At 50.8% G+C, this 13156-nt stretch overlaps 1 protein-coding gene across 1 annotated transcript in view; it reads right to left on the bottom strand.

Annotated features, from left to right (window-relative positions):
* The window catches only part of SP4 (Sp4 transcription factor), a 50850-nt gene extending 39454 nt beyond the window's left edge, over positions 1 to 11396 (bottom strand). The window contains exons 1-3 of the mRNA XM_043967869.1: positions 11342 to 11396; positions 10523 to 10665; positions 8457 to 10032 (exon numbers count right to left, since the gene is read on the bottom strand). Coding sequence (XP_043823804.1) covers positions 8457 to 10032; positions 10523 to 10665; positions 11342 to 11348 — 1726 coding nt within the window. The 5' untranslated portion in view covers positions 11349 to 11396. The remainder of the gene's footprint in view (positions 1 to 8456; positions 10033 to 10522; positions 10666 to 11341) is intronic.
* Between the last annotated feature and the right edge of the window lie 1760 nt (positions 11397 to 13156).

The raw sequence follows: 13156 nt of genomic DNA, 5'->3' as shown, positions 1-13156 counted from the left end.
AGTATGAAAAGAAATGACACCAATATTTGTGCATATAGGTAATGAATATTTAGATAGAGTATGTTTCATTTAAATAAAATCCCAAATAAGAAAATTAAAACATATAAGGTGAGGAAACCCTGACAAATTAATCCTTCTGGATAAAAACTTGTCCAAAGGGGTTGGCTATGGTAATACAACTGCAAAATGTAGTAGTTAAGGCAAGGCTTTCAGACTGAGTGCTAATCTGAATGGATCCCTAAGGCACTTGTTTTAACTACAAGGAAGAGTTAGCTACCTCTTCTCTACCTGGGCTCTACTGCTACATGTCCTTCGTTTCATGCTCCAAATTCTCTAGAGAGGAAAAGGAAAGCAGAGGCAAGTTCTTGAAGAATCATCACTGTTTAATTTACTAGCCTGAACTTTCCCTGTGTGAAAACCAAATTCATTTTCCTTGGTTCTCACAGTGGCTTTGTCACTAAGGAGTTGCGTGACTGAACCGACAGGTCCTAAGCTCTTTGGGTCTGAGCCCCCTTATCCATACAGTCACGGGGTTGGATGAGATTATATGGTCTAAGATCCTTCTAGTCAAACTTGGTCACTTTTGGTAGAAAATGCTGGCTAGGAAAATTGGGGAAATAAAATCTAGGTGTTCAAGCATGTCACCAACAACATTAAGCTGCTATAATATAAGCATGGCTAAAAAACAAATGGACAAACTGCTCCCGACTTTAAGATAAACAGCTTTAGTCAACAAATTTAAGCTATAAAATACCACGTTTCTAAGTAACTGCAGTTACAGAAGTTCACTTGCTCCATATAGCCCTGTGGCCACAGAGTATTGTGGAAACAGGCAGCTGATTCTCCTTTTCAGCCAAAAGCCCCCAACTCAGAGTTGCATCTCTGCCCATCTCGAAGATGGGCCAAAGGAAAACTGATGCTTTTAAAATTCCTACACCATTTACTCTATAGGGACTTTGGGCTTAAAACTAAGATGAGGTCTTAACTCCTAGAACTGTCTTGTATAAGAAGTGTGAGCATGTTCATGCACTGTCTTGGGCGACTGCTGTTCTGGCGGCGAGTGTTCATGCTCTGTCTCAGTGTGGCGACTGCTGACCAGGTGGTGCGTGCTGGTTCTAAGTCTGGCGAGCTATTCATGTGTTTGATGAGTTAATGAAGGAAAACCCTAAATTCCTTTGAATTAGCTTAATAGAAAACAGTCTGGGGATTGCATAGGCTAAGTTTAGAGTAAGTGCATTTATCTGTATTTCTATTTTCCTATTTCCTTATCTTTGATTTTTATCAGTTTCACCTTTGTTGTCTAATTAATTCCCAAGTAATAAAATCTGATCCTTTTGTGAACTGAAGCTTAGAGGCTCCTTTCTTATTGGCCTGGGAGAAATATCTAAAAAGGGCTGTTCAGAGGAGAGGGTTAAACCTAAAAGGTCCCTCATATTTCCAGGACCCCAATATTAAGGCGGGTCATCGAAATAACGCTCCGTATATCAAATTTTGGTCCTCACAGAAGGTATATAATAAACATTCACTGGAGTTTTGAACTTAAGTGACTTGCCCAGGGTCACAGAGCTGGTGCCAGAGGCTTGGTCTGAAATCAGGTCTTCTGGACTCCAGGCCCAGTGCTCTGCCCACAGCTGCCTCAAGATGCATTTTCTAAGATTCAAATTCAATAGTGTTACCGTTGGACTGGGGAAGGAAATGTGTTGTTATCCTCACTGACAGAGAAGCCAAGCTGAATGGTTTGCCAGGCTCTATGTTGGTGTTTGTCCTTCATTTTCAAAGAAGACCAATGACATCATAGAGTAATATCTTTCCTCGTGGGTGAAGTGGACTGAAGTGAGGCAGAGTGGCACAAAGTCGTCAGCCTCACTCGTTATTCCAGAGTTATCCAAATCCAGTGGCAGGACAAAAGCCAGGATGACTGGATGCAGTGAATGACCTTGGCGTCTTGGACATCCGACCACAACACCTTACTTCAGCCACCTTCATGGCCACTGGAACATATTGTTCTCATTGACCCATTCCATCAGGGGAAGTCTTCACATGCTTGGGATAGACACCCTACTAATTCAAGGATGGCACTTTGGTTACACTCAACCTGGTTTAGCTGGTCCGCCAAGAGAGTTTACCAGGACACTTACCATGTTATATCTTCCTGGAGCCACAGTTGAGAGTTGGGTGAAAGGTAGACACCAAAGGTGGATGAAGCTCTTATCTACTAAAACTAGGAATTAATCCCTGCAAGCAGAGCAATTCCTCACTCCCAAATAAGAGCTACACAAACATCAATCAGGTTTGTTTGGCTGATTTTGAGTTATAGTCCTCCTTCCCTGATTCAGACTCTCCCTGCTTTCTCTTTGACACCCTCTTTTCCCTTTTGGGCTTCTGCTGCCATCACCGTAAAAAATGTTAAGGGCTAAACCCAGGATGGAGGGCAATCTTGCATTTCTCTTTGTTTCATGGGCTGCAACAACTAATAAAGGCAACCTCTTCCAAGGTAATGGGCCTCAGTACATCAAGGGTACCTAGAAAGATGTCATCTGTACCCACAACCATCCTCATTGCCTTGTCAGCATTGAGCCGACACTGCCTTAGAGGGGCCAAGTAAACTCTCTGCCATAATGAGCAGGATTTGTACTGAATTTGATCTGGTTCACAATTTTATTAAAAACGTGATCTTAGCAAAGATCAATAATGGCAGAATTTCAAGATGTAGCCTCCCTTCTCCAAATCAAATTAAGCTCATCTTCATTCTACTTTTAAGCCCAACAGACATTGTGGAGTTATCAGTTTAGGCACAAAGAACCCTCAAAGCATCTGGAGCAAGAGAGGCCAAAAGTGGATCACAGGATTCTGAGGGTCTTGGAGTCTTCAAGGACATCAAGTGTAAAGCCAGAACATTCTACAGAATGAGGAGGATGTGAAAGGCCAGCCCTGAACTCCAGGCCCCTTGCAGTTTTTCCATAGCACCAGAGCTCCTCCTGCATCTCTGCCCCCATCCACAAACAGGAGCACCGCCCGGCCTTGGCTCGCTCAGTACAATGGCATTAGTGAGGAAATGTTTCCTCCCAGACATCGCGGGGGCCCATTACAGGGCGTGCACTCAGAACCCCTGCCTAACAACCTCCTTACTTCCTCAATCCCGCCGAGGGCACCACCACACTTAAAGTCACTCAGGCTCCCAGTCTCAGTGACACTCTTAACTTCTCATTGTTCCTCACGCCAGACATCCATTCAATTGCCCAGCGTTATTCTTCCCACAGCCAGAAAATCACTCCCATTTGGTCCTTTCTTTGCCCTCCACTACAACCACCCTCATTCAAGCTCTTACCAAGACTTCTCGACTGGATTTTTGAAAAATCCTCCTAATTGGCTTCTTTGGCTTTCCAGTCTCTTCCTTTCCTATCCATCCTCCAAAAATCAGCCAAAATGCTATCGCTAAAGCAGAAACCTGATCAAGACACCCTCATCCATGGTCATAGATTTCAGTGGCTCCCCAGAACCCTAGGATCAAATATAAACTCCTCTTCTTGGCATATGAAGACCAATCCTCCTTTTCAGGATTTTTTATACCTGACTTCCCCTTCACATACTCTATGCTCAAGCCAAACTGGCTGCTTTGTTGTGACTACCCACCTGCCAATTCTTTGACTGGGTACAAGGTGTAGGTGAAACCAGGCCTGGAATGCTCATCTCCATTTCTTAAAATCCAAAGCTGCCTCCTACATGAAGCCTTTCCTGCCCCGCCCGCCAGCAGGTGACCCCTCCCCCTAAGACTTAGGTGCACTTGTTTTACCCTCCACCAGAACAGTAGCTCCTATTTTGGAATGATGCTAAGAAAGGGACTAATATCTTCATGTTCTTGGGCCTAGAGACATACACCCTAAGCAGCCGAAAAATGTAAAAAGGTCCCAGGTGTGCCAAAATCTTTATGGCAATACTTTCTGCAGTAACAAAGAACTATCATGAAATAGATGGTGTTACCCATCCCCCCCAACCAACTGGGTGATGTCTAAACAAAGTGTGGTGCGTACCTTAATAAATGACAAATATTTAGAATACAAAGAAGCATAAGAAGATTTAATGTGAACTGATACAAAATCAATCAACAAACATTTATGTGCTTACCATGGTCTAGGAATTACTGCAACATTGTAAGTTAAAACAATAACCAGCTTCTGCCTACTGAATAGTGAATAATTCCACTGAATAAGCTTGTCCTAAGAGGTGAGAAAAGGGTCTTAGAAGAGATGGGAACTATTATAGGTGTGGAACATTACATGTATGATCAGATTCTGATGATATACTGGTTGGTTAAGTTGAATGACTTTCCTTTTCTCTTTGTAAAGAAGGGATATCTGGGGTAGGGAGGTACACAACAGGACATATGTGGAAATGAAGCTGAAACAAAAAAAAAATATTGAGAAGTTTTGCTATCTCAAAAGTACTGGTGTATTTATTTATTTAATTAGCTTTTTTTGTGGGGCAATGAGGGTTAAATGACTTGCCCAGGGTCACACAGCTAGTAAGTGTCAAGTGTCTAAGACCGGACTTGAACTCAGGTCCTCCCGAATCCAGGGTCGAGGTTCTATCCACTGCGCTACCTAGCTGCCCCAAAAGTACTGGCGTATTTTTGAAATACATAAATGTATTTGATTAACTGAGCAAGTCATTTATACATTTGACATAGCTCAGTATCTACTTGTATCCTCAGCAGGTTAACACAGCTCTGGACAAAGAGAAAACGCTTAATACTTCCTTATTTGTTTTAAGAGTTTCACTAATAATTTTCTTCAACAACTGGTTATAAATAGCACAAAACTTTAGAAAAAAAAAACTTACAGTAAACAAAAAAATCTCACTGAATTTTGGCTTTTTCCTTTACAGTGAAATTTTCATTCACATTATCAAAGGAGAAAATGGAACGCTTTGGTAACTGCAAAGTTCAACATAAAAGTCAGCTGTCATTTCCATGATTTGCATGAAGGGCAGGAGCCCTGGGCTCTCATGTCCTATACCTGCATTCTATCGTTGTGTTACCTGAGGACAACAAGGCCAGCCCTTTGAGTGTGTATCACTGCTCCCTCCAGTCTGGGGTCCTGAAAAGAAGGAACCCCTCACACAGACGGACCAAACATCTGACAGGCTCTTTTCTCCCTTGTTCAAAAGGACATGAAGCACAGTCGCACCTCAGGTTGCTAACATTAGACTCAATTCAAAAAGGAAGTCAAAGATTACAAGGCTCTATTCCAAGATACCCCCAATCCCCTCAAATGGGTACTTCCTCCCTCCCAAGGAAAATGAATTGGCCCAACAGTAACTGTACTTACTGGTAGGGCCAATCAATCAACGTGAATTTATGAGGGACTTACTGGGGTGCCAAGCACTGAGCTGGATGCTAGGGATACCAAGTACAAAAACTGAAACAATACCTACTCACAAGAAGCTTACATTCTAATGGGAGAGACAGGTATATGTAAATATATGTAGACACAGACAAGACACATGTATATAATCCAAACATAAAGTGAATAAATACAAATATGTCATACACACACAAAGTAGTTAAATACAAGGTAGGAACTACCTTTAGGAGGGAGGGCACTAGCAGTTGGGAGGATCAGGAAAGATGTCATGCAGGAGATGATGTCTAAGCCATTTATCTTAAAGGGACAGAGGGACTCTGTGGGGCATAAGAAAGGGGGGCAGAGTACTTCAGGCACGAAGAAGCACCAGTGCACATGCCCAGGGACCAGAGAAGGAGTCTTGTGGTGAGGCCAGTTCGGCTGGAATACAGAATGAACACTCACCCTGGGAATAGTGTCCAAAGAACTTATAAAGGTGAGCTTGGGCCCAGTTGTATGGGCCTTTAGAAGTTAAACAGAGAAGTTTATGTTTTATTCTAGAGATGAGGGACATCACTGGAGCTACTTGAGCAAGGGAGTCACATCTGAGCCCAATCTGGTCTCAGTTAGAGGGAAAATGTTGCAAAGGTGGATCGGTGAGATGTAACACCCATTTGGCTATGTGGGGTGAGGGCCAGGGAACTGAAGATTATAATGGGAGATTCTGAACCAGAGGTCTCGATACTGCTGACAGAAATCATTCGGAAGAGTAATAGTAACATGTACATTGCACTGTTTTTATATGATAAAATGAGAATTAAGAACCATCCTAGGAAACTAGCAAAATGCAAAAACTTTTGGCTCCATAAGCTGTATTTAAAACTCTCAAAGAAAAACCACCCACAAAACAACCCAATACTGGGGTGTGAACTAAAAAAATATATTCTTCAGACACTTCAATGGAACTATATAAAAGAGTATATACTGGCATTTCTAAAAGTCAACTGCCAATCACCTGTGACAATCAGAGAAACAGACTGGATTAGAACAGTAGTGAATTTTAAATGTGATAGTTTTTAGGCTCCAATCAATACCAATAATTCAAAAACATATTCACGTTATGCCCTGGCCTACACCATGTCCAGTTTCATTGCTGGCAATCTGGAAAATGAATGAGAAGGACATGGGGTAGGAAGCCTGTGACTGCAAGAGTTTACTTCACTAAGCTTCATGAGAGTGTCTCATTCATTTTTGTTCCCCCAGAGTGCCTTACTTATGCAACAGACAGGCCAAAGTTTTTTCAGTGAATGACTATCCACCTCATAATGGAGTTGATTGGTTTTCTAATCCAAACCCTACATAACCTCACCTCTTACATGGACCTAACAATTCATCAATTACTACCAGATAAGTATAAGATGGCATAAATGGATCCTCAAAGATTAACTGTTGGCATGGAACAGGAACAGGAAACACTCTCCTCTAAGCTCTTAAACAAGACTTGTGACATAAGGAACACATTCAACAGTCACAACTCAAATTTCTGGGTTGCTGAAAGGTTTGCGGTGTTTTGCCTGAAGAAATAAAGCAGATTATTCATTAAAAATTGCAAATCCAGACAAACATTCTGAGTTGCAAAAGTTGATCGAAAAATTCTCAAATTCACTCAATGCTGCTACACTTTGTACTGTTTTCAGACTCTGTCTAGGAAGTGGGTAACAGAATCAAGGATTTCAAATACAAAAGGTCTCTCTGAATTGTCAACCATAAGAGAACTTCATCCACGTAGTTTTGCTCACCTTTGTTCAAAAGAAAGCTTACTAAGCAAGATAATGTTACTTTCGAGGATTTATCAAAATGGGACTGCTTAACCAAAACAGCTAGATAAATAACAAAGGCATCAAGAACTCTGTTAATCCAGAATTGACTAGTTGTATTCGTTTGTGTTGACTAAGAAAACCAATTCTTAAATTATATTATTAATTTGTACTAATGATGCAGCTGTAGACCCAGTTTAAAATGTTGACTAGAACTCTCCCAGCACATTTACATGCAAAACAAAATTACTAAGAAATCCAACCTACTAAGGGAAGCAGGTTTGTCCAGAGGGCCTCTACTAGTGCCCAGCAGCAAGACTGTGAATGGATTTAAAGCTCTGAAAAGTAACGAAACTCCCTTTTTAGACAAGATACCCTCCAAGCCACAGTAACCTTTCTTCAGTAATTACAAATCAGAGACGTCTTCTGTACACCGTTATTTTTCACTGCCCTTCCACCACAGTGAAATACTGAATAGGAAATCAGTCCTACCCTTGGGCCATCAGCACGCTGAGGTACACAATGATGGAGCTTGGCTGCAGGCAGAGTTTTGGAAATTGAGCCCTACCCTAGCAATGCAAAGATGACCTTTCCGAACCCTTTCCAGCTCTCCATTTTGGCAGAAAAATCAACATATAAGTTTATCAGAAAATCTGCAGCTAAATTTGGTCACCTCTCCCACCTGCTGCCATTTGTTGTTGGTTTCAAAGGCCAACCCAGGGCAAAGAAACACTGAAGCACAGGCAACACCACAATGAAACATGAGACATCACATCTAATTTAAAAAACATTCTGTGCCCTGATATCAGAGGAGCCTCAAAAAGCCCCAACACACAACGAACCACCGTAGTTCTTGCCTCCTTCATCCCCCAAACGCACTCTCGAAGGCCGAGTGTCCTCGGCGAGTGGAGGCTCAACTCTTTACCTAGGATTGCTCAACAAACAAATGAAGCTTGGAGAAGGAAGCTAGTGCTTAGACTGGGGTCATTTTACAAAGGGACCCAGAACTCCACCTTTTGCCTGTAAGGTGCACAGTCCCTGTGCTGTAAACCATAAATCGGAGGCAAACCCTGAACATGGAGAATCCTGTGCCCGGGCAGAGGGCACCGCGGTCACTACAGACCCAGCTGAAGGAGTTAGTGGAGTTTTCCGGTTTCTCAATACTTAAGATCTTCCTTCTGCTCTGCTCCCTTCAGTGTGGTCGACATCAAACTGAAGAGTTAGCACAATTATCAATAACCTTTGCAATTACGACAAGAGCCTAAAGCGACTGAGGAAGACGTGGTCTGTGACTTACCGGCCACACTAGTGATTGTCACTGGAACTCCCTGCACTTGGACACCTGCAGCCCCCAGGTTGGCCACGCTCACCGTCTGAAGGTTAGGCACGGATGCCAGCTGGGCAGTGTTCAATGTTATTGGGGCCCCAGCCACTGCCACTGGGGCAATCTGGGCAAGAGCTGTGCCACCACTTGAAGACACTGGGGTGATGGTGAGTTGCTGGGGTAAGCCGGCATTCTGAACTTGCAAATTGGGAAGGCTCTGAATATTCTGAACCTGCACAGTTTGCCAACTGATCTGCCCTGACGGGGTTAAGGTCGGTGCTCTGATAAGCACCTGGGTTGGACTTACAGCCTGAAGCTGGACATTCTGCAGAGGCTGCTGCTGGATGGTCTGCAGAGTCTGTCCTGACTGGAGCTGAAATGACTGGGGCGGTATGGCCTGAATGATCTGCTGCTGAGGCTGCTGGATCTGGATCTGCTGCAAGATGGGCTGGCCTACGATCTGGACTTGCTGGAGGGAGTTGGCCTGCTCCTGAGGCTGTACGGTCTGAAGACCGTTGGGCTGGAGCTGGCCAGAGTTCTGGGCTTCGACTTCTGGGGCAGGGGTCTGAGATTCTTCAAGGGCCCGCTCGGAACTGCCAGCAGTGGCTCCGGCGCTCACATACTGGCCCGAGTCCACTGAGCTCACTAATGGGTCGCTGCTGGTCAGAGTTGTCGAAGCAGAGGATGTGCAGGCCGCAGAGGAAGAGGAGGGGGACTCGGGCATAGTGCTGCTGGCAGAGGCAGTGGTGGTAGGGGGCGTGGGGGTGGGGGTGGACACTAGCTGACTTCCATTGGCTGTTCCACCATCAGCAGCAGACTGGCCTATCTGTCCAGACCCTCCACCAGCAGCCACATTGTTGATCACGGGCAAGGCCAAAGTCACTCCTCCTATGTTGATGGGTAAAGTTGTCACAACCTGAGCCTGAGTGCCGGGAATAGTCTGTAATTGCAATGGTATGGAGACCCCAGGCCGGATCTGGACTGGGACCGTCTGGTTTGCCAGGTTTGGGGCCAGAATATTGCCAGAAGCTGTCCTGTTAGCAGCTGTGAGGATCGCTTGGTTATTACCTGCAGGAATGAGCTGGATTTGACCCTGCAGGTCCTGCAGAGACGCAGCACTGCCCGGGTTGATCTGGATCTGCTGACCTTCCACAGCCTGCAGCTGTGGGATCACTTGGTACTGGACATTTCCGCTGGGGTTCTGGACCTGTATGACCTGAAACTGTCCGGAGGGGGAAGGTTGGCCGGGCTTGGCCTTGGTGGGGGAGCTGCTCTCATTGGTGCTGCTGGCTGAGCTGGCCGAACTGGAGGCTGCCTGGGAAACGGTATTCTCCTTCGAAGAGGGCGGTGTAGCGGTAACAAGTTGCCAAGCGTTTCCTGTGAGTTGCGTGGTCACCAGCTCCAGCTGCTGGGGCTGATTCTGAAGCTGGACCAGCCCCTGGCTCGGATCGATGAGAATCTGCTGTTGCCCGGAGGCCTGATTTTCACCAGGAGTCCCTATTTTGCTGCAAGTGGCTGCCAGGAGAGCCAGAGGAGAAGGCTGAGAGTCCTGCCCACAGAGGGGATGGGAAAAAAAGGGGCGGGTTTAGTGGAAGCCAAGAGGGGGAGATTTTTTTTTTGACAGTTCTAAATATCAAAACTTACCCAGGAAGTGGCAGAAATCAAAGAGGGCTTTGAACAACAACAACAACAACAACAAAACAGTTAGGGGCCTGAGAAGCTCCGATGAGGAGGTGGGACCTTCTGTGACCCAAGTTTTAAAAATAAGGGGCAATCACTGGAAAGTTTTCGGAGCCCAAGGTAGACCACTTACAAAAAAAAAAAAACAAAATACAAAACCTGGGGTGGGATCTCCCTTCAGGGCTTCTAGAAGTAATTTTAAACAGCCCCCCACCCACCCACTCCGAAGCCTGCAAACCTTTTAGCAGGTAAACCTGACATTTACCCACCCACCCCTCCACCGTCCTCCCCAGTTCGCCCTCCCCCAGCAGGCACTCCCCCTTCTCCAAGAACCTGGGGTGGGGGGTGGGGGCCCTTACCTGGGAACCCGCAGTTTTGGCTTTTTTGTTGTTGTTCTCCGGCTCCGAAGCCTTCCCTCCTTCGGGGGCCATGGCAGCCCCGCCGGCTGCCCCAGCCACTGCAGCTGAAGGGGGGACCTCTTCGTCCTCCTCCTTCTTCTGATCTGCAAGACCCCCACCCCACCCGGTTAGAGGAGAGCTCGCCCTGGGAATCCCTCGCCCAGTTATTGGGGCTCATCCTGGGTGTGGAGCTTCTTCCCTGCCCCCCGTGCAGTTACTGTGGTTCACCCTGGGGTGCGGTCCCTCCCTCTGCCCCCCGCAGATCTTGGGATCCATCCTGGGGGTGGGGTATCTCTCCTGCCCCCCCGCCGATCCACTGGGGTTCATCCCGAGGGTGGGAGTCCCTCCCTCGGCCTCCCGCGGTGGTCAGGGCCCATCCTGGGGGTGGATCCCTCCCTCGGCCCCGCTGCCGATCCATTGGGGGTCATCCTGGGCACGGGGGCGTCCCTCCCTCGGCCCCCCGCCGTCTTCGGGGTCCATTCTGGGGGTGGGGGTCCCTCGCCTCCCCCTCCCCGGGGCGGGCGGCGGCACGGCGGCGGGCAGGCGGGCCCGGCCGGCGGGGAGGAGGGCCGAGCGCTCGGAACGTGGTTGGAAACCCGACCCCTCGGCTCCAGAGCAACACCCAGAAGGCGGCGGCAGCCGGGCTCCGCGGCGGAGACAAAACCCGGGCGGCCCGCCCCGCGCGGGCCGCCGCCGCCCCCGGCCCCTCCTCCGCCTCCTCCCCCTGGAGCATCCCGGCCCGGCCCGGCCCGCCCGGCCCGCCCGGCCTGCCCAACGTACCGCTCATCCCGCATTCACGGCGCGGCCCGAGGGCGGGCAGGCGGGCGGGGGCCGGGGCCGGGCCGGGGCGGGGAGGGGAGGGCCGGGCGGGCCGGGGCCGGGTGCCCGCCCGCGGGAGGAGGAGGAGGAGGAGGAGGAGGAGGAGGCGGAGGCGGCGGCGGCCGAGGAGGAGGAGGAGGAGGAGGAGGAGGAGGCGGCGGCTCCCGCGGCTGCGGCGGCTCCGGCCCGCCCGGCCCGGCTCTGGGCGCAGGGCCGCCGCGGGGCTGTGGCGTAGCAGATCCTCTCTCCGCCCGGGCCCCGCGGACTCGCGCCTGATTGACAGCGGCGGCGGCGGCGGCGGGGGCGCGGGGAGCCGGCGGGGCCGAGCGGGGGCGGGGCCGGCACGGGGCGGGGCCGCGCGCAGAGCCCTCCCGCCCTTCCCCCGCCCCTCCCTGCGCCCGCGAGGCCACCGCCCAGGTCCCGCCCCCGGCAAGCCGATTGGCCGCCGCCGCGCGCCCGCTCCCCCCCCTCCCGTCCCGGCGCCTCGTTTTCGCTCTCGCGCTCGGCCTTCTTTCTCGGCCCTCGGCCTAGCTCTGGACCCTAGCCTGCCCACTGCCCTGCGCGAGCGCGCTGCTCCGCGGCCTCACGTCCCAGCGGGGCCCGCCACGGGGGAAAACACACTCACACACCTCACCGAGCCGGGGAGAAAGCGAAGGGCCCCGCCCCGCTCCGGCAGCTGAGGGCCCCGCCCCCGCCAGTGCCGAGCGAGCGTGGCTCCCGCAGGCGCCTCCCGTCCCAGCCGCCTCTTTCTCCTAGCGGGCTCCCTATTGGTCGATGTCCAAGTGACGCACGCTGATTGGCGGGGAAAGGAGGGCCGGAGCGGAGGGGGCCGGCGCGAGGCGGGCCGGCCGTTGTCGTGCAGTAACGGCTCGTGACGGCAGTGGGGAAGGCCGCGCGCGCCCGAGAAGGGACCGCGCACAGGGGCGCGCGCGCGCTCAGGAGGGGGCGGCGGCCCAGCCGGCCCGGCTGAGCGGGCACGCACGCACGCACGCACGCCGCTCTCGCCGCGCGCCCGGGAGCGCGAGCTGGGGGCGGGGCGGGCATGAGCGGGTGCGCGGCAGGGGCGGCGCGCGGGCGGGCGGCAGGGCGGGGCTGGCCGCGGTGGGAGGTGAATGGGTCGAGGGGTGCGGCCGGGCTGGGAGCCTCGGCCTATCCCGGAGAGGCCCAGGCCCGCCCCGGCCCGCCCCACAGCGGGAGGTCGCAGCCCAGCCGCGGGCCCGCCCCCTTGGACCCTTGGGGAAACTGAGGGCGGGGGCGGGGCGGCCTGGTCACTTAAGTGGATTTAGGATTCGAGATTATCCAGTTCGTTTCACATTCTAGATCTATTCTAGATCCATAGCCATTGTCCAGAGCCTTTTACAGGTAGGGAAACTGAGACTTTGAAACTGGTCACTCAGCCCCCCGGGCAGGATTAGAATCCAGGACCCGGAGCCTTCTCTCCTAAGATGCGCGTTCTCCCACTCTCCCCTTAGGACCCTGGGATGGGTGCCCAAGCTCTTCCATACACCGAGGGGAAACTGAGGCACGCAGCTCGCTGGGCGGGGCGGAGCGGAGCTGGGAAGTCACGCCCTTGACCCTGGGAAGTCACGCCCTTGACCCGGCGGTCCCTCAGAGTGACCTCGTGGGTTCCCAGCGCTGACCTGGAGGAGCAGGGTCTAAACGGGAAGGGGGGAGGGCCCCTTGGGGGGGATCAGGCCTGGGGGGGGGGTGTCAGTCCGAGCCTGGGAGCAGGTGGAATCTTCAGGGCCGCCTCGGTTTGTGCTGGGCTGAAGCAGC

This window comes from Dromiciops gliroides, chromosome 5 (genome assembly GCF_019393635.1).
Source record: "Dromiciops gliroides isolate mDroGli1 chromosome 5, mDroGli1.pri, whole genome shotgun sequence".
Taxonomy (NCBI): Eukaryota; Metazoa; Chordata; class Mammalia; order Microbiotheria; family Microbiotheriidae; genus Dromiciops; species Dromiciops gliroides.
The sequence above is the reverse complement of the archived record's forward strand: the minus strand, read 5'-3'. Positions and strand labels throughout refer to the sequence as shown.